The sequence below is a fragment of the Trachemys scripta genome, chromosome 16 (genome assembly GCF_013100865.1).
Source record: "Trachemys scripta elegans isolate TJP31775 chromosome 16, CAS_Tse_1.0, whole genome shotgun sequence".
Lineage (NCBI taxonomy): Eukaryota > Metazoa > Chordata > Testudines > Emydidae > Trachemys > Trachemys scripta.
Genome location: NC_048313.1, coordinates 2,589,377 through 2,609,820, shown reverse-complemented (window position 1 = coordinate 2,609,820; position 20,444 = coordinate 2,589,377). Strand labels below are relative to the sequence as shown.

The window sequence follows — 20,444 nt, the reverse complement described above, 5'->3', positions numbered from 1 at the left end:
GGGTGGGGGGGACGGGACACCCAGCGGGACGGGGCCCTGGGCAGCGGGGGTGGGATGGGGAGACACCCAGCGGGACGGGGCCCTGGGCAGTGGGGGTGGGGTGGGGAGACACCCAGCGGGACGGGCGGGGGCCCCTCACCGCAGTGGCTCAGCAGGTCGGTGTGGAAATCCAGCAGCTCGTCACGGATGTCCTCGGGCACCGGGCACTCCTCCTCGTCCGCCCCTTGCTTGAAGTGCAGCAGCATGTTGATCTGGGGGGGGGGGGGGAGAGGGTGAGGCGCGGGGAGCACGGGGGGGAAGGGGAGGACGAGCAGGCAGGGGCCAGGGCTGGACCTGCTGCTGCTCCAGCACCTGGGCCCTTTGCCCCACGGGCTGGTCCAGTCCCTGCCCCCCTCCCAATTCCCCCCCACGTCCCTGCCGCATGGACGTCCCAGGGCTGGCCAGGGGCTGGGCAGTGTGCCGGGGCCGGTGAGTTGCCGGGACCGGTGAGGTGCCGGGTTGTGTGCTGGGGCCGGGCGGTGTGCCGGGGCCGGTGAGGTGCTGGGCGATGTGCCAGGACTGGGCGGTGCACAGGGGCCGGTGAGGTGCCAGGCAGTGTGCTGGGGCCAGGCGGTGTGCCGGGTCCAGTGAGGTGCCGGGTTGTGTGCTGGGGCCGGGCGGTGTGCCGGGGCCGGTGAGGTGTCGGGCGATGTGCCAGGACTGGGCGCTGCACAGGGGCCGGTGAGGTGCCGGGCGATGTGCTGGGGCTGGACGGTTTGCCGGGGCCGGTGAGGTGCCGGGCGATGTGCTGGGGCCGGGCGGTGTGCCGGGGCCGGTGAGGTGCCAGGCAGTGTGCCGGGGCCAGGCGGTNGTGCCAGGCAGTGTGCCGGGGCCGGTGAGGTGCCAGGCAGTGTGCCGGGGCCAGGCGGTGCACAGGGGCCAGTGAGGTGCCAGGCAGTGTGCCGGGGCCAGGCGCCGTACCTGCTCCTGCGGGGGTGAGCGGAACTCGCGGGTGCGCCGGGCGGTCTCGGCGGCCGACATGGTGAACGCCTGCATGAGGAGCCCATAGCGCTGGCGCTGGTTGCTCTGGAGCCGGTCCATGTAGCGCTCCGAGAAGGCGATGATCGCCTCCACCCGGTGCTGCAGCTCCCGGTCACAGAAGTACTGCAGCAGGTTGCACATCTGCGGGGAGGATGGGCTGTCAGCGCCGGGGGAGGTGGGGGGCAGGGATATGGCAGGGAAGGACAGGCCATCTATGCTGTGGAGATGGGGACCCCCCACTCCGTGTCACGGGGAGACGGGGCAGGGACCCCCCACTCTGTGCTATGGGGAGATGGGAGACAGGGACAGGGACCACCCCACTCTGTGCGTGAGAAGAAGGGGGGCAGGATCAGGGTCCCCCTGCTCTGCACCACAAAGAGACGGGGGACGGGGACAGGGACCCCCCACTCCGTGCTATGGGGGGACGGGGGTAGGGATCCCCACTCTGCACGTAGAAGAAGGGGGGCAGGATCAGGGTCCCCCTGCTCTGCACCACGAGGAGACGGGGGACGGGGGCAGGGTCCCCTACTCTGTGCTATGGGGAGATGGGGGACGGGGGCAGGGTCCCCCACTCTGTGCTATGGGGAAATGGGGGACGGGGCGGGGACAGGGGCAGGGACCCCCCTGCTCTGCGCGTGAGAAGAAGGGGGGCAGGATCAGGGTTCCCCCCGCTCTGCGCGTGAGAAGAAGGGGGGCAGGATCAGGGTTCCCCCGCTCCGCGCGTGAGAAGAAGGGGGACCTGAGAAGAAGGGGGGCAGGATCAGGGTGTCACGGAGTATCGGGGGACTCAGGGCCCTGCACCCCCGGCTTCCTGCGATTCACCATGACTCTCAGCCAGCCAGTAAAGCAGAAGGTTTATTTGGATGACAGGAATACAGTCCAAGACAGGTCTTGCAGGCACAGACAACAGGACCCCCTCAGTTAGGTCCATCTTGGGGTCCCAGGGCATCCCAGCCCACCTTCCTTTGGGGGGTCAGAGCCATCTCTGCCTCCCAGCCATCTCTCCAGCCCGCTTCCAGCACTCTGCCTTCAGCGACCCCCCCCCCCAGCCTTTGTTCAGTTTCCCGGGCTAAGGAGTCACCTGCCTTCAACCCCTTCCTGGGTTCTCATGTTACACACTCAGGTATGCGCCCTCGGGCCGTCTCCCATCCTCCAATGCAGACTATCCCAGCCACACTCCCCTGTCAGCATTCACACACCCCAGCAAGAACAGTCCCAGTTCGTCACACAGGGTTCCCCCGCTCCGCGCCTGAGAAGAAGGGGGGCAGGATCAGGGTTCCCCCGCTCCGCGCCTGAGAAGAAGGGGGGCAGGATCAGGGTCCCCCCGCTCTGCGCGTGAGAAGAAGGGGGGCAGGATCAGGGTTCCCCCGCTCTGCGTGTGAGAAGAAGGGGGGCAGGATCAGGGTTCCCCCGCTCTGCGCGTGAGAAGAAGGGGGGCAGGATCAGGGTTCCCCCGCTCCGCGGGTCTCTTACCTGCAGCTTGACCGACTCGGGCAGTTTCATCTGCAGCAGCCCCTCCTCCAGCTCCTCGGCCTCCTCCTCGCCAGCCTTCACCCCGGCCTTCTCCCCCTCCTCCTCCTCCGGCTTCTCCGCCTCGCCCCGCTCCTCCTCGGCGGGCTCCCCGAAGACGGCCGGCTCGATCATGCGCAGGATGTGCCGCACGTCCTCGTCCCCGAAGACGCCCATGACCAGCAGGGTGGAGACCAGCTTGAGGACGGGCACGAAGTGGAATTGGACGCTGCCGCCCACCGGGTCCCGGCTGTGCTGCCCGCCGTCCTGCACCGCCTCCGTCAGCATGGCCAGCGCCTTCAGCTTCAGCGCCTCCAGCGGCAGCTCGGGGCTCAGCTGGTAGCGCTCGGGGCTGGTGCTGACGAAGCAGGGCGGGGCGAAGTGCAGGGGCGGGCGCAGGCAGGTGCTGATGCCCACGCCGGGCAGGCCGGGCTTCCGGCTGTTCTCGGGGAAGAGCCGGATGCTCTTGGTGGCGTCCGTCATGGGCACGATGAACTCGCTGTTCATGGTGAGCCGGGCCCGCTTGGCCGACTCCAGGTGCATGCTCATGAGGAGGTCGTAGTAGCCGCTGCGCAGCGGGCCGGGCAGGTGGGGGCTCTCGATGGCATACAGCAGCTGGGACTCGTCCACGTGGCTGCACAGGGCGTGCGCCACTCGGTTGTTGCCCAGGGCGCACACGGCGCAGTACAGCTGCAGCGAGTGGTGCTGGAACGTCAGCAGGGCCAGCTGCTCCGACAGCTCCAGGATGTCGATGCACCTGCCGGGAGTGGGGCCCATTGGTTAGAGCAGGGGGGCTGGGAGCCAGGACGCCTGGGTTCTCTCCCAGCTCTGGGAGAGGAGTGGGGTCTAGTGGTTAGAGCAGGGGGGCTGGGAGCCAGGACGCCTGGGTTCTATCCCCAGCTCTGGGAGAGGGGTCTAATGGTTAGAGCAGGGGGGCTGGGAGCCAGGACTCCTGGGTTCTAACCAGGGTCTGACAGTGAGACAATGAATCATCCTTGGAGAAAGTAATTTTCCCCCCTCTCCGTGCTTCAGTTTATCGCTTCCTCCACCACTGAGATGCATCCACCTCTGAGCTGGGACACAGCAGCTGTTTGTCAGCCAGGCAGCACACTTCTGGCAGGGAGCCAGGTGCGGGGGACAGAACAGTTCCTGGAGGGGGGGTTGGGCCATTCCCTAGCTTGCACCGAGATAGCTCCCGAAGTGGACCGGCCACTGGGAAGTGAGACAAGAGGTTAATAGCCTACTACTGCTGCCAGCTCATGGAGTCGGTCCCTCAGCTCCAGGGCTTTAGTACAAGCACAGTGATGGAGGTGACAGGGTTCTCCCCGGGGGCCTGTGCCAGAAAGGGGCGCTCACCGGCTCTCCTCGGGGATGTGCAAGGCCATCATGACCAGGGGGTCACCGCACTCCACCATCCAGCCGTGCCGGTCGCTGATGCGGGCTGTCTCCACGGTCAGGAACTCGTTCGGCACGCGGCTCCATGTCACCGGTGTCAGCATCTGGATGACGAGGCGCGGCGGGCACTGTGGCTCGGGGTTCTTCCGCTCGCTGTGGAACATGGCGGCTGAGAGGGGCATGATGTTCTGCCAGGGGCAGAGAGAGGCTGAGAATCACTGTCTGAGCTGGGAGAGAACCCAGGAGTCCTGGCTCCCAGCCCCCCCACTCTAACCACTAGACCCCACTCCCCTCCCAGAGCTGGGGAGAGAACCCAGGAGTCTGAGACACAGTCCCTTTTTCCGACCCACTAGTCCCCACACAGAACAGGCAGAGTGATTGCGCTTAAATCTCAAAGCAAATCCCTTCCAGGCACTCATTGGCACAACCTGCCCAGCTGTGCCAGGGGGCAGGGTGAAGGAACCCAGCTGTGCCAGGGGGCAGGGGCGGGGCAGGTTGGAGGGAGCCCAGCTGTGCGGGAGGGTGGGGAGGGGGCACCCCAGGGCCACCCCTACCTTCATCTTGCCCAGCTCGAACTGGATGACATTCTGGCTCGTGGGAAGGACGAAGACGGCCGGGAAGAGTTTGGTGTTCGGCTCCACCTGGCCCAAACGCAGGGAGTGAGAGACGGCCCGGAGGCAGCGGGTCTGCGGGGCCTGTCCCCTCTAAGGGGCGCCAGCTCCCAGGCCAGGCCAGGGCGCAGACCCACTGGCTGCGGGGGTGGGGGGACCCCAGCTGTGCAGCTCACCTGGTAGAAGGTGTTGATCTCCTTGCCGTTGGCCGTGAAGGTCATGAGCCCCGTGGCCAGGTCGACCAGGCAGCCGAGCACCAGGTCGACGGTGCTGACCCGGGTCTGCTGCCCGCTGCTCACGAACTCCCCGCCCCACACCAGGTAGCAATTGCTGCGTTTGATGCTGTTGGGAGAGGGGTGGGCCCAGGGGTAACTGATCCATCCCCCCCCCCACACCCACAGCCACCTACTCCACGCCCCCACGTCCCCAAGGCCTCCTACCCCTTCCACCTGTGGCCTTTCGTCTCCCTGGCCCATGAACTCCACCCCGTGACCTCTTGCCCTTCTGCCCCATGGCCTCCCGTGCCAGGGCCTTCCGCCCCACATCCCCGTGACACCCCCCCTCCTTGGCATCCACCCAGCGCCCCCTGAGGATCACCCCCTGCTCCCCAATCTGCCCCCCCCCCGAGCCCCACGGTGCTGAGCAGTGGACGCTGGCCGCGGCCGGCCCCCCTCACCTGTCGTGGATGTGGCCCTGGTCGTCGCCCATGGTGACGGTGACGGTGCGCACCTTGCTCAGGTCGAAGGTCATGTCGTGCTGATGGTAGTCGGGGGTGACCCAGCCCACCCAGACGCAGGTGGGCTCCTGGCCCGCGAAGATCCGCACCGAGTGGTAGTACTGGAGGGGGGTGCGCCAGAAGAAGGGGCCATCAGCTTGGCTGGCACCAACCCCACAGCCTGAGAGAGGAGAGTCCATGCCCGCCCCCCGCAGCAGCCACCCCAGCGCCACATTGGGGTCAGCACGGACGGGGCAGAGCGCCCCCTGCTGTGCCCCCCCCCCCCCCCCCCCCCCCCCCCCCCCCCCCCCCCCCCCCNCCCTGCTGTGCCCCCCACTCCCTACCCCACAGCGCCCCCTGCTGAGCCCCCCGCTCCCTACCCCACAGCGTCCCCTGCTGAGCCCCCCGCTCCCTGCAGCACAGCGCCCCTTAGCGCCGCCCCAGCCCGGTACCGTGGTGGTGTTCATGATGATCTCGGGGTCGTCGCGGTCGTCGGGCACCACGTCTTCCTCCAGGCGCTGCACAGAGGGCACCGCCGGGGGCGGGGTGATGAACGCGGCCTTCTTCGCCTTGAACAGGAAGCTGGGGGGGGGGCAAAGATGTGGGGAGCTGGGAGTGAGTGCCCACCCCCCCGACACCGCTCAGCCTGGCCCAGCCAGGGAAAGAGCCTGTGTCCAGTGGGGGGCAGGCGGGCGCCGCGGGAGGCCCAGTCACTGGGAACTAGGGGGATGGGCTTCACTCGTTAGAGACAGAGGGGAAAGGCCCCGTGCCCCATTCCCTGCCCCCCAATCCCTGTCCTGGGGCTGGATCGGGGCCAGTGCCCCCAGAGGGGAAAGGCCCCGTGCCCCGTTCCCTGCCCCACTGATCCCTGTCCTGGGGCTGGATCCGGGCCAGTGCCCCCAGAGGGGAAAGGCCCCGTGCCCCGTTCCCTGCCCCCCTGATCCCTGTCCTGGGGCTGGATCGGGGCCAGTGCCCCCGGAGGGGAAAGGCCCCGTGCCCCGTTCCCTGCCCCCCCGATCCCTGTCCTGGGGCTGGATCGGGGACAGTGCCCCCGGAGGGGAAAGGCCCCATATCCCATTACCCGCGCCCCCCACCCCCGCCGTCTCCTAGAGGCTCTCACCCCCTCTTGATTTTGCTCTTCTCCGATGCCGCGTCCTTCTCGTTCTCCGCCCTGGGGGGCTCCTTGGGGGAGGCCAGGGGCCCCCCCTGCTTCTCCTTCTCGGCCTCCTCGGCCTCCTTACGGCCGGCCGACTTCCGGAGCACCTCGAACTCGGAGTCGAGGTCCACGTCCTTGACGTCCTCCTCGGGGATGGTGAGGGCGCGGGTGAGGGGCGTGGCCCCCGCCGTGCACTTGAACTTCTCGTGGAACTCCACGGGCATGCTGAGCCGGAGGAAGAGCAACTCGCTCACCGCGTTCTGCGAGCCGAAGGTCCGGTGCGTCAGCTTCAGGCAGGGCGGGTTGTCCACCGTGCCGTCGATGCGCGACACCTGCCGGGGAGCGGAGTCAGGAGGGGACGGCCCGGCTCGGGGGGCGTGCACAGAGGCGGAGCCCAGATCGACGTGAACCCGCCGGGCTCTGCGCCACCCTAAGGACGTCCTGAGCCAGGGGGACGCTAAACCCCGCCTGGGCGCGGCTGCACGTCCGGGCTGGGCGCAATCTGGGAGAGACGGTGCAGGGTGGGGGGCTGGTTTGGAACGGGGGGGGCAGGAGTCCCGGAGCAGCCCACAACCTGGCCCCTGTCGGGTCTCAAGAGAGAGGGGCTCCCCAGAGTGGGGCCCAGGCTGTAAGCCAGGGAGCCCTTGGTGCCAGCTGGCAGGGGGGGGGGACGGACAACAGGGGGCACTGGCGTTCACAGGGATCCCCTGCAGCAGATATCGGCTCTACGGTTCACCCACGGGCGTCCCGTGAGGTCTGCACACCGAAGGGGACTACTGACGGAGGCAGCAAGCGCCCGGCTTCCCGGCAGCTGCCCCCTCGGCCCTGGGGCAGGGAGCCCCCCCACAGTTCCGCTCTCCCCACTGGGCTCCAGGCCGAGCCCCCCCACGGCTCCGCTCTCCCCACTGGGCTCCAGGCCGAGCCCCCCCATGGCTCCGCTCTCCCCACGGGGCCCCGGGCCAAGCCCCCCGGGGGCTCCCCCATCCCCACGGGGCCCCAGGCCAAGCCCCCCTTGGCTCCCCCCTCCCCACGGGGCACTGGGCCGAGCTCCCTGGTGGCTCCCCCCTCCCCACGGGGCACTGGGCCAAGCCCCTCCCATGGCTCCTCTCTCCCCACTGGGCTCTGGGCTGAGCCCCCCTTGGCTCCCCCCTCCCCACGGGGCTCCAGGCCGAACACCCCGGGGGCTCCCTCATCCCCATGGGGCCCCGGGCCGAGCCCCCCTTGGCTCCCCCCTCCCCATGGGGCACTGGACTGAGCCCCCTGGTGGCTCCCCCCCCCATGGGGCTCGGCCCCCCCCCGCGGCGGGCCCCTCACCTCGTAGTGGGGGTGCTCGGGGGGGATGGGGGAGAACTGCGGCAGGCTCTTGCTGAACCACATGCTGATGTCGCGTTTCATGTTGATGGCGAAGGGCTCGAAGCCCTCCTGCAGCCCGCAGATGGGGAAGTACCGCAGGCTGCTGACCTCCTGGCCTAGGTTCAGCCGTCCCACCTGGCCCAGGCCCAGGCTACACACCGGGAGGAAGCCTGCAAGACAGGGCAGGGCCCAGCAGGGTCAGCCCGGCCTAGCACCCCTCCCCGCCCAAGGTCGGCATGCCCCCCTGTGACCTTAGGAGTGTAATACAATTATCACTGAAAGGTGACAGGGCCAGAAAGAGTTAATTCCCTCCCAGACTGACCTGGACCTTAGAGACTGGCTAGGCAGATCTGTAAAGGACCAGGGCTGGGACATGCGCCGCACTGGCGGAGATGGAAGGGGAGCGGTTTGCTCAGGGCTTGCGATGTAAGCAAACAAGTCTTGTCGATTGAGATCAAAAAAGGAGAACAGTATTAAGATGTAGGAAGACACATGGTCTCTCTGGCTCTTTGAAGGTTGTGGTCACCTGGATCTGAACTGTGTACTGGATAAATTCCCCCTGGGCTCATTGCCAGGACGTTTGGGAGAAGGAGAGTTAGGCCTATTGTTGTCTCAGACCGAAAGGCCGCTGGAAATGTGTAAGAACCCTGGGACACGATCCTTCTGCATCTCAAATCTGCTTTGGGTTCAAGAGGGGGAAACCTTAAGCCACAAGGATTGAGATCCCCAGTCACTGACTGGAGCCACCCTGAATATGCTCATTGGACTATAACCTATGGACTATTCATAGGCGCCGACTCCGTGGGTGCTCTGGGGCTGGAGCACCCATGGAAAAAGAGCACCGGCAGCTCCCCGCCCCCCACCACTCCAGTTAACTCTGCTTCCTCCACGAGCGCGCCTCCGCGTCCTGCTTCTCCCCCCTCCCTCCTAGCACTTGTGCCGCGAAACAGCTGATTCGCAGGGCAGGGAGGGAGGAGGGGGAACGTGGCGTGCTGGATGAAGAGGCGAGGCCGGGGCGGGGATTTGGGGAAGGGATCCAATAGGGGCAGGGAGGGGGCGGAGTTAGGGCAGGGACTTTTGGGATGGGGTTGGAAAGGGGGCGGGCCCAGGGGCGGGGAAATGGGCAGGGGGGTGCGGGCACCCACCGACACCGGAGGAAGTTGGTGCCTATGGGACTATTTCTAAAAGGACTTTTGGCAACCACAAACAAGCTCATCTCGGCAGTGTATCTGGACCTCAAGAATTGAATTCAAGTCTGTCTGTATATTGATCTTTTAACCAACTCTCTCTTTTCTTTTATAATAACTTTTAGTTTAGTTAACAAGAATTGACTATAGCGTGTATGTTGGGTCAGATCTAAGTTATCATTGGACCTGGGTATGTGGCTGATCCTTTGGGATTGGAAGAACCTTGTCTTTTATATGATGAGATAAGATTTTCAGTAATCATCATCATATCTGACAGGTGTGTCTGGAGGGAGGCCTGAGGCTGGGTACTTTAAGGGAACTGCGTTGTTTGAGTTTCTGAGTAACCAGTGAGGTCCTACAGAAGCTGGTTGGTAAATCTAAGCATTGGAATAACCACCAGCTTCTGGGGTTTGTCTGCCCTGTTCCTTTTGCAGTTCACCCTGATTGAGTGACCTCAGCTGGTGCCCACAGGCAGCATCGTCACACCCCCCACACGGGGGAAGGAGGGTGCAGAGAGGAGACATCAGACATGTCCGTGCCCACGCCAGGAACAAAACCCAGTCCCCCCAACTCCAGCGAAAAGCCACCACTCCCATCCCAGAGCTGGGGAGAACCCAGGCATCCCGGCTCCCAGCCCCCTGCTCTAACCACTATCCCCTACTCCCATCCCAGAGGCAGGGACAGAACCCAGGAGTCCTGGCACCCAACCCCCCCCCACTCTAACCACGAGCCCCGACTCCCCTCTCAGAGGCAGGGAGAACCCAGGCGTCCGGGCAGCCAGCCCCTCACCTTCTCCGATTTCGATGTCCTTGAAGGCCAGCTCGGAGCCCGAGTCACTGATCAGCATCTCCCCGTTGAGCGTGAACATGATGTGGTTCTCGGTCAGGTCGATCATGCAGCCGACCACGTCGCCCGGCTGCCAGGAGCGGCCGAAGGGCTCACTGCCGACGTGCCAGCGCTGGCCCTGGTGGGGGTGGGAGTGGGGGGGTCAGCAGCCGGGAAAGGCGCCGGGGCCCAGGCTGGTGACATGGGGCGTGATGGCCAGGGTGGGCGGGAGGCGCTGGCCCAGCACGGCCAGAGGGTAATGCACCAAAGGGCAGGACCCCAGGAGGGGACAGGACGCTGGGCTAGATGGGCCCATGGGGGGGCCTGGCCTGTAGTGGCGGGGGGGATACAGGGCTAGGGCAGGTTATTAGTTTGATCCAGGGGGACAACAGGCTGGGGGGTCCTGTTGGGCTGATCTGGGGGGCTCATTGGGTGACCCGGAGGGCGGTCGGATACCAGGCTGGGGGGGAACGATTGGGGGCGGGTCCAGTCCCTCCACCACTCACCCGGTGGCCGTTGAAAACGTAGGCGAGCTCGTCGGCCCCCAGCTCCACGTCGGGGCGCACGTCCGGCCGGGCCCAGCCCACGCGCATCTCGCCCGTGGTCACCGCCTCGAACTCGAAGTACCACCTCCCGACCCGCACAGCGTAGCACTGCTCTGCCCGGAAAACCCGTACCCGCTCCGAGCGCACCGTGGGCACTCCCTGGGCCGCTGCGGGGCGAGGGCAGGGTCAGCCCGCGCCCCAAGGCCTGCCTGCCTCCTGGGCCTCCATCACACACACCCCCGCCCCATCCCCACCCTCACACATCGCTCCCCGCCCCCAGACCTCACCACCCCTCACCTGTCCCTTCCCCATCCCCTCCCTGCCCCCCCTCCCTCCACCCCATCCCCACCCTCACACATCACTGCCCTCCCCCGCATCTCAACACCCCCTCCCTGCCTTCCCTACCAGCCCTGTGCCCCTCCACCACTCAACCACCCTCCCCACTACCCCCTCTCCACGGCGGGGGGTCAGGGGAGTGGAGGAGACAAGGAGGGCCTAGGGGAGGGCAAGAGGGGTCCAGGGGAGGGGACCCAGGGGAGGGCAGGAGGGGGGCCTGGTAGAGGGCAAGAGGGGGCTCCAGGGGGAGGGGAGATGAGGGGGCAGGAGGGGGCTTCAGGGGGAGCGGTGAAGGGGGGGCTGCCCAGGTGAGGGCAGGAGCGGTCTGGGGGAGGGGCCCCAGAGGGAGGAGAGAAGGGGGGCCCCAGGAGCAGGAGGGACCCCTCCCACTCTCCCCTGGGCCCCAGGAAGAGGAGAGAAGGGGTCCGGGTGGGAGGGGCCCCAGAGGGAGGAGAGAAGGGGGGCCCCAGGGGAGGGCGGGAGGGGCCCCGGGGGCACTCACAGGTCTCCTGGTCGGGGGGTTCGATGTTGTAGCCGTAGCCGATCAGCGTTCGCACGGCCTCGCACAGGCTGTTGCGGTTCGTTTTTTTGGTCCGTTCGTCCAGCAGGTTGTAGGGCACCAGGCGCGGGTTCCGCTTGTTCTTGATGTCCTGGTGACACGCACACGCCACGCACACGCCACGGACACACACGGGACGGGGGGAAACCAAGAGGAGCTGCTCTCGAGCCAGTCCAAACCCAGCCGATGGCCTGGGCCCGGCTGGGAGGAGCTGCTCCGGCTGCTGCCCGTCCCCCTGCGGATCTCAAAGCACCAACCTCATGTCGCTCCCACCCCGCCCCCACACAGCCACTTGCCAAGCAGGGATGGACCACGGCCCTGGGTCACTGATGGGGAATGAGGCAGGGGGAAAACCCTGGAATCCTGGCTCCCAGGCCCCTGTTCTCACCACTAGACCCCACTCCCCTCCCACAGCCGGGGAGAGAACCCAGGAGTCCTGGCTCCCAGCCCTCCCCTGTTCTAACCACTAGACCCCACTCCCCTCCCAGAACCGGGGAGAGAACCCAGGAGTCCTGGCTCCCAGCTCCCTGTTCTCACCACTAGACCCCACTCCCCTCCCAGAGCCAGGGAGAGAACCCAGGAGTCCTGGCTCCCAGCCCCCCATCCGATCTAACCACTGGATGCAATGCCTGGTTCCATCATGAAACAGAAGACGACCCAACGCCCGCTCACCCTGGCACAGAGCGGGCGGTAACGATCCTCCAGGCCACCCCAGGAACCTCCCCAGCCCCCCATACCCTGGCCCCCCAGCAGTCCCCTCCCCCAGCCCCAGCCCCAGCCCCCTACCTGCACGATGCTGTAGGTCCAGCCCTGGCTGACGCGGTCCCGGGCCCACACGTTGTGGCCGTTCTCGGCCAGCTTGTCCACCAGCGTGTTCTGGGCCGGGGTCAGCTTGACGTGGGCCAGGTCCAGCGGGGCCGGCTTGTAGCCATTGGACATCATGTACCTGCCGGGGGAGGGGCTTTGCGCTAGGACCTGCCAATCAACCTCCATCTCCATCTAACCCAGTATCTCCCCCTCCCCAGCTGATCGAGCCTAGTATCCCCACCCCCAGTGACGGAGCGGGAAATTTCCATTGTGCGTGCCTCGGTTTCCCCTATGTGGTGCCTGGTTAAGGAGGCAGTGGGCAGAGACCCACGCCTGGGGCCCATGGAAAGTCCCAGATGACACTGGCCACTCCAACTGCCCAGACCTTTGGCACCTAGAACACCTGGACGGCCCCACCTGCCTTACAGAGCCAGGGGGGACGAAGGCCTGAGGGGGGGCCAGGAGGGTTGTTAAGTGGGGACGGCTGGAGACAGGGGAGAGGCGCCTGGACTGAGACTCAGGGGCTCGGACTGGCCCAGACGGCTGCGAGTCGCTCCGGAGCCGGGAACGGGGCGGGGGAGTGGGGGGGCATGAATCTGGGCCTGGTTGCAGGGCGCTCCCGGCGTGAAGCAGGGGGGGGCTGGGGGCCCCGAGGGCCGGTCCCAGGAGGCGGGGAGACCACGTGGCTCGCCCCAGGGACAGCGCGTGACCCTGCGGAGGTCTGGCACACTGACGGGGTCTCCGCGGCTCCGTCACCCGTGCCCCAGATCTCCAGCATGTCCCCCCCCCGATTTATTTGGTCACCCCGGGGCTCAAAGGTTCAACAGGCCCAGGCCAAGCACTGCCCGGGGGCGACGTCCTGGGGCCGGTGGAGCCTTGGCCGGCTCCATGGGGGTCACGTCCCCCCAGGCTCCCCCCTCCCCCCCGGGGCTCCCCTTCCCCCCCAGCACACCCACGTTTTGGGCAGCTTGGTCTTCTTGAGGTTCTCCTCGGCCTTCTCGTCGGCCATGCCCACGTGACAGCCCAGCGCCAGCAGCGTCCTGCGGGGGGGGGGGGGGGACATCAATGGGGAGGGGTGTCAGCTCCCCGACAGAGGCTCCGGCCCCCAGAAACGAGTCCCCCTCCCCCGAGATGAGCCCCCACCGCATCCCCCCGCCCCCCAGAGACGAGTCCCGCACCCCTTCCCTCCGCTGTCACCCCCGCAAGAGATAAGCCCCCCATCCCGTCCCCCTGCTCAGCTGCCACCCCCTCTCCCCCATCCCAATCCTCCCCCCATCCCAGCTGGACTTTCCTCACCCACCCTCTAGCATGGAGAGGGGTCTCAGCCCCCCACGTGCTCAGCCCCTCCTCCCCCATGTTTCCGAGTCCCCGCTGACGTTACCCCCCATCTCCCCCGTCCCCCGGCTCACTTCAAGGTCTCCCCCGACATCTGCAGGTTGTAGTTCCTCTCTGGCTCGGGCAGGCTGTAGAAATCCAGCAGGCAGGGGTGAAGCCGCTTGTTGTCGTCCCGGATCTGACGGGGGGACGAGGGGTCAGCGACCCACTGACACCCCGACCCGAGTCCCTCCCAACCCCCACTCAGCCAGCACCAGCAGTGGGTTCTGGGAAAGGCCTGGGAAAGGGGCTGAGCTGGGGTATTCGGGGGGCACGGGGCTGGGCGATTCTGGGGGTACAGGCTGGAAGTTTTGGGGGCACAGGCTGGGCTCGGTGGTTCTGGGGGGCATGGGCTAGGCCAGGCTGGGCAGTTCTGGGGGTCCTGGGCACAGCCCAGACAGGGGGGTGCATAGGGGGCAGGGTCTGGGCCAGGCTGGGGAGCTCTGGGGGGCAGGGGGTGGGCCAGGCTGGGTTGTTCTATGGGGCAGGGGTTGGGCTACACGGTTCTCGGGGGCAGAGTCTGGGCTGGGTGGCTTTGGGGGGGCAGGGTCTGGGGGGGTCCGGGGCTGGGCTGGCTGCCAGGTAATCCATCTGAAAAGCAGGACCCAAGGGCTGGCAGCCGGTGGGGTAGCTGGTACCCACCCCTCAGCGACACCCCCCCTCCCGCCCGGGGGCAGCTGCCAGTCACAGGGGGGAGAGGTTGGAGCAGGAGCAGAAGCGCTCCCCGGTGGGAAGCAGTAAGGACGGATGGGGGGTAGGCAGGGGCCTGTAGGGGGTACAGGGGCACTCGCAGGCCCCAGGGGGGGTGCNGTAGGGAGCTATGGGGGGCACTCGCAGGCCCACGGGGGGTGCAGTGGGGCACTCATGGCCCTGTAGGGAGCTATGGGGGGCACTCGCAGGCCCACGGGGGGTTCAGTGGGGCACTCACAGGCCCGTAGGTCCAGCCCTGCTCGATCCGGGTCAGCGCCCACAGCTCGTGGATATTCTCTGCCAGCTTCTCACGGATCCTCTCCAGGTGTGGGGGGAGGACGATCTGTGGGGACAGGGGTTAGACGGGCCCCCCAGCCTGGCCAGCCCTGCCTTGGGGGACACCCCCGAGCGGGTCCCGGCCCCCCCGGCAAGCGGGGGGTCAGCGCCTGGGGGCAATGTGCACTGGGCGGCTCCCCACAGCCCTGAGGCCAGGCTGGACCCATCCCCCGCCCCCCCACAGCCTCCCAACCCCTGCCCCCAGACTAGGTGGGGGTCTCTTCCCCCAACCCCCCCCCCAGCCAGGCAGGGTCCCCCCCAGGCCAGGTGGGGCCCCTCCCCTGAATCCCCCCCCAAAGCCAGGCAGGGCCCCACTCCCCAGAGCCAGGCAGGCTCCCCTCCCCCAAATCCCGAAAGCCAGGCGGGGCCCCTTCCCTGAACCCTGCCCCCGGAGCCAGGCAGGGTCCCCTCCCCAAGCCCACCCCCAGAGCCAGGTGGGGCCCCTCCCCCAAGCCCACCCCCAGAGCCAGGCGGGGCCCCTCCTACTCAGGCCGGGGCCCCGGGGGCACTACCTGCTGGGTGTCGACGGGGCAGGGGGTGAAGGCCGTGTGGGACAGGGCCTGGGTGGGCCCCAGCAGACTGCGGACGTTGCCCACGTCCTGCCTGTACTCCTTGATGGGCTCCACCCGCATCCGCTCGCGGGGCAGCAGGGCCTCGAAGCTGGGCGTGTAGCCCGGGGGGGGCAGGAACTTGAAGTCGCCGTGGCGGCCCCCCAGGAGGAAGCGGACCCTGTGGGGGGATGGTGAACGCTGGACCCCTCCCCCACAGCCCGCTTTTCTGGATTCCCCCTCCCCACTCCTCCCCCCACCAATTCTCCCCCCAGCCCCCCAACGGCCTTCTCCTCCCCCGCAGCCCCCCTCCCTGGATTCCCCCTCCCTGCTGGCCCCCACCCCCGCTTCTGTCCCCCCGCTCCTCCCCCCACCAATTCTCCCACCCCATCCCCCACAACCGCCCTCTCCTCCCTGGCAACCCCCTATTCCTCCACCCCTCCCGCAACCCCATCAACTCCCTCCCGCCAGCCCCTTCCCCATCCTGGTCAGCCCCTCTTCGCCCTCGCCTTCCCCAATTCCTCCTCCCCACCCCGAATCCCCCTTCTCACCCCTGCTCCCTACCCCCCGTCCCAGCCCGGGGTCCCGGCTCACTTAATGCCTGCGGAGAAGCTGACCACGGGGAAGAAGAGCCCGTCCACGTTGAAGTTCTCGAACATGCCCTGCACGGGGAAGCCGTTGATGCGGAAGGACATGCTGGGCACGCTCAGGTCCAGACAGCAGCTCACCACGTCGTCGGCCGCCAGCGTGTGCTGGCCGGGCGAGGCCACGGCGCGGGCCACGCGACCTGCGCGGGCGGAGACGAGAGGCCGGTGAGACGCCGGGCTGAGTGGCGCGCGCAAGGGGCGGGGCGGAGCGCGGGTGCAAAAAGAAAGGAAGAAAGGCCGAGGGGGAGAGAAACGCGGGTGCAAGGAGGGGGCGGCGGGTGCTGACCGAGGCATGCTGGCTAGTAACCTCCGCGCCCCGCGGCCACACGTCTGCATTCGGCACAAGCAGCCGCTCCAGAGCCGAACCTGGCCTACGCTCTTCTCCGACGCCAGGGATCCCGGCATGCCTGGGCTGAGCCCAGCGCCGGCTCGGGGCACGCGGGTGTTCGCCCATTCGCCCTGGCATGTCCCAAAGGAGAAAGACAAGACGTAGGACTGCTCTGGCCTGGCACAAGGTGAGGAGCTGCCTTCGCGCCCGTTGGAACCAGCGACGGAGAGAAGGGGTGCACCGGGACGCCAGAGAGTTGAGCCGGGAAGCTGGCTGGGTAAATGTAGTTGCAGCCCCTGGAGTCGTCCACAGGTTAGGTATAAACAGGTGACTTTAGGGGCGTCATCCAGGGAGCAAACCTGCTGCGCACGGTGAACGTAACGACGCTGCACGGCACGGCTTCCCGGCTGCTGGGATCGTACCGAGCCTCTGTTCCTCCGCTAGCTCCTCACTGACTTTTCGCAATCCCCCGGACTGACACTGGCGATTTCGGCCCCTGAATCTATTTCATACCGAGCCAAAGCGAGGTCAAGCAACAGACGGTGCAGTTTCCCACAGGGTGCAAAGGGTAGGCAGAAGAGTGCCAGAGAGAATGCACAAGAGAGTGTCCGTTTGTGTGAGGACCTGAGTAATGACTGTGCAGGAGGCCGTGGAAGAGCATCCGTGTGCACATCAGAGTGCAAAAGAACGTGCGAGTGAAATAGTGTGGGCATAAGTGTGCATGGCTCAGTGTGCAACAAGTGTGCGAGACAGTGTGTCAGCACATGAGAGAATGTGTGCGTGAGCAAGTGTGCAAAAGAGAACACACAACAGAATGTGTGCACAAGAGTGGATGAGTGAGTGTGCACTGAACATGTGTGCAAGAACAAGCAAGTGAATGTCGATGTGCACAGAAGTGTGCAAAAGAGAAATAGGGTGCGCATAAGAGCATGCACGAGTGAGCATGCAATAAGCGTGCAAGGCAGTGCACACAAGATAATGTGCATGCATAAGGGTGTGTTCGTGTGCAAAGAGTATGCAAGAACCTGAGTGTGAAAAGAGCATGCACAAGACAACGCGTGCAAGGGCGTGCATAGGTGCATGCAGGACGGGGTGCAAAATCACATGCCAAAGAGAGCACGTGAGTGTGCAAGAGGGGGCCTCCCTCTGCAGCACCCCCATGCCTGCTCCTTTGCACGCCCGCCAGAGCGGCCAAGCAGGCAGGCCCTGGGCAGAGCGGGGCTCGTACCTGACCAGAGGTGCAGGCCGTCGAAGCCAAAGGAGTACAGGTCGTCCCCCACGCCGTTGCCGCCCCAGCCCTCCCCGCCCCCGGGGTAGGGGCTGTAGCCCTCGGTCATGGCCCAGCCCACGCGCAGGTGGGTGGCCTGCGCCGTGACGAAGGGCTCCACGTAATCCACAATCAGCTCGTAGTACCACTTCTTGTACTGCGTCGAGCCCTCGTGCGTGCCCCGGAACAAGAGGCGGCGCAGGCTACAGGGCAGAGAGGGGGGGGGGGTCAGCAGGGGGGGGGGGGGGGTGGGGGGGTGGGGAGGTACCCCCCACTCCCCCAGCGCACGTTACGCACCTTGCAAACTACACGGTACTACCACCTCTGGGGTGGAGCACAGGGGCTGTTTGTACAGGGACCCCTCACCTGGCGCTGGGATGCAGCCACCTCTGGGGTGGGGCGTGGGGGCTGTTTGTACAGGGACCCCTTGCCCGGCGCTGGGATGCAGCCACCTCTGGGGTGGGGCAGGAGGACGGTTTAACAGCTGTACAGGGCAGGGAGTAAGTGAGCCCCGCCCTCACCTGGTGACGTAGTTAATGAGGCTGGTCTGCAGGAGCAGGTCGCGGCGCGGGAGCAGATTCTCGGTGATGAGGTTCTGGTTGGAGCGCACGGCCACCCCGTTGCAGACGCACAGAGAGCAGAGCACGTCGAGGACCTACTGGGACAGGGAGAGGAGACAGCGCTAGGGTTTCCCCTGGGATACAGGACCCCAGCCCGGCCCTGCCAGCCGGCTGCTGGATGCCCAGGGGAGGGATCGAGTGCCATGTCAGAACAGAGGGGGGCGGATCGGGGTGTGGTCAGAGCGCACTGAGCTGTGGCTTGTCCCTGCCCCCCAGGGCCCACAGGGGGCAGATCGGGGTGTGGTCGGAGCGCACTGCGCTGTGGCTAGTCCCTGCCCCCCAGGGCCCGTAGGGGGGGCAGCGTGAGTTACAGCAGCCCGGGGGTTGCTCTGACAGCAGGGAGCAGACAGGGCCCCCCAGTGTGGAACCACAATGGGGCCTTACCACCCATCCCCAGCCTGTCCCTGCCCCCAAGGCAGGGCCGGGAGAGCCGAGGATTCGGCCCCGGGGCTGCGGGCGACTCCCTCACCTTGTGGTTGCGGCCGTGCTTGTCCAGCAGGGAGATGATGGATTTGATGTGGTTCTCCTCGATGATGTTCAGCACCTCGGGGCTCTCGATGAGGACGCAATACAGCACCTCCAGGATCCCTGGCGGGGGGCACCGGGCCGTGAGTGAGTGCGCGCGTGACCGGGCAAGCGGGTGACGAAGTGGGGGAGTTTCTTGTTTTTCCCTTGTTTTCCAATGGGTTGCATGCAGAGGGGGTGGGACTCAGTGTCCCTGGGTGGTGCTGGTTTAACGAGGTGATGGGAGAGGGAGTTCTTCGTGGTTACAGAGGACCGGAGAGGGAACTTGGGACCCCAGCTGATGGCCTGAAGGACGGATACCCCAGTGACCCGGGGACCCGCAGGCCCAACTCAGGAGTCGCAGCCGGTTCTGGCCAGTGGGGGGGACAATGGGCTGCGGCGAGGGGACCTCGGCGACCTGACCAGCCGGTTCCAGCCAGAGGGGCCAGAGGACAGAAGAGGGGAGAGGAGGCCCATGACCCTGTTTACCTGGAGAGAAGACAATGGACAGAGGCGGGGTTTGGGGGAGGTGATCTCAGATACCCAGCTGGGAAGCAGTAGGGCTCGGGGCTGGAGAGGGGGAGCAGGCAGAGCCCACCTGGATGCAGGGGAGACTGGGATGTGCTGGGCTGAGGGAGGCCAGGCCTGAGGCCCTGAGTTTCCTGTGCTGTGTTCAACTCTCAATAAACCCTCCTGTTTTACGCTGGCTGAGAGTCGCTCCAGGCTAGAGAACAGGGGGCATCGTCCCCTTCGGGGGGTGGAGGCCCCGGGGGTCCAGAGCAAGTAGACTCCCTGGGGGGCCCACGGCAGAGATAGACGTGCTAAGGCTCCGAGAGGTGCGGCTCCAGGAGGTGGAGGGGCCTGACCCTGAGAGAGAGTGGACCCCCAATAAGGGCTCTCACTGAAAGGAGTTCCCTCAGGGACCGCACGGGGCCAAGAGTGGGCATGACCCATGAGTCCGTGACAAGGTGTAACACACACACCTGGGGTGGGCCGTGTGCACCGCACGGGCGAACATGCCCCTGGATCTGCAGCTGCCATGAGCACACGTGTGGATTCATGTATCTGCTCATGTATGTACACGTACCGCTGGGTGTGTCCACATGCGCACAGCACGGATCTGCAGGGAGCACACGCGTGCCTCTGCGTGCCTCCGCCCACGCCTTGGCCAGGCTGTGGACATTCTCAAGGCCCTGGGGAGGTCCCAGCCGCTCGCCTCGCCGCCCCTGGACACGGCCCATGAGACCCGTCACCCCACCCAGCGCCCCTCACCCCGCCCAGCGCCTCTCACCCCTCCTGCCCAGTCTCACCGGAGGAGGCCTCCAGCCGGTCGAGTTTGCTGACCAGCCAGTCCAGGTTGTTGGAGAAGAGGGCGCAGTTGGAGCGGTTGCCCCGGATCAGCGAGGCTGCGGGGCGAGAGACGGGCCGTCAGCCGGGGGGTGCCGCCTCCCCCACCCCAGAGCAGGACCCTCCCTCCCACCCCTCTGTCCAGCGGGCGGGCCCACAGCTCAGCAGGTGGGGTTGATTTCTGCCCTGTCCCGCCTGGGCCAGCCGCTCTCTGCAGGACAAGCCCCACCGCAGTCCCCGGCCGCCCCCAGCTCCGCGGCCCCGGCCCCGAAACGGTGGGGAGGGGGCGAGAATCTGCACTAGGCCCCGCTCCTGTCCTGGGGCCCCACGCACCCAGCAGCTCGTACAGGAGGTTGACGATCTCCTTCCAGGACTCGGCCGCCTCCTCGCCCGCGAACTCGGCGAAGTGGGCGGCCGTGCTGTACAGGTTGAGGCGGTCGATGCAGTCCAGCACCAGCGTGATCATGCCCTGCGGGGAGCCAAGCGTAGCCGTCACACCCCAGGGCACCAGCCTGACCTCCCCCCACCAGCAGTAACCCCCCCTCCAGGCCCCCCACAGCCAGCAACTGTCCCTTCCTGCCCATCCCAAAGCAGGGGATCACTTACCCTGCCACTGAGATGCAGCCACCTCTGGGGTGGGGCGGGGCAGCTGTTTATACAGGGATCCTTTGCCCATGGCGGAAGGTTGCTTCCTGCTGCACAGCGCCCCCTGGCACCGCCTTGGAGCTGGCACTGACTGCGAAGGGAGAGCACCCCCCTCCTGAG

At 66.7% G+C, this 20,444-nt stretch overlaps 1 protein-coding gene across 1 annotated transcript in view; it reads right to left on the bottom strand.

The window, feature by feature from the left end:
• Window positions 1–20,444, bottom strand: part of RYR1 (ryanodine receptor 1) — a gene marked incomplete at its 5' end in the record, with an annotated part of 95,427 nt that overhangs the window by 62,782 nt on the left and 12,201 nt on the right. Inside the window, 24 exon segments of the mRNA XM_034792717.1 lie at window positions 111–251; window positions 961–1,161; window positions 2,494–3,286; window positions 3,886–4,112; window positions 4,479–4,565; window positions 4,712–4,877; window positions 5,212–5,372; window positions 5,703–5,832; window positions 6,371–6,738; window positions 7,721–7,929; window positions 9,736–9,910; window positions 10,278–10,483; window positions 11,155–11,302; window positions 11,998–12,157; window positions 12,975–13,058; window positions 13,428–13,531; window positions 14,321–14,425; window positions 14,931–15,147; window positions 15,561–15,753; window positions 17,170–17,411; window positions 17,730–17,863; window positions 18,298–18,416; window positions 19,643–19,738; window positions 20,013–20,148. Of these exon segments, the coding sequence (XP_034648608.1) occupies window positions 111–251; window positions 961–1,161; window positions 2,494–3,286; window positions 3,886–4,112; window positions 4,479–4,565; window positions 4,712–4,877; window positions 5,212–5,372; window positions 5,703–5,832; window positions 6,371–6,738; window positions 7,721–7,929; window positions 9,736–9,910; window positions 10,278–10,483; window positions 11,155–11,302; window positions 11,998–12,157; window positions 12,975–13,058; window positions 13,428–13,531; window positions 14,321–14,425; window positions 14,931–15,147; window positions 15,561–15,753; window positions 17,170–17,411; window positions 17,730–17,863; window positions 18,298–18,416; window positions 19,643–19,738; window positions 20,013–20,148 (4,602 nt within the window).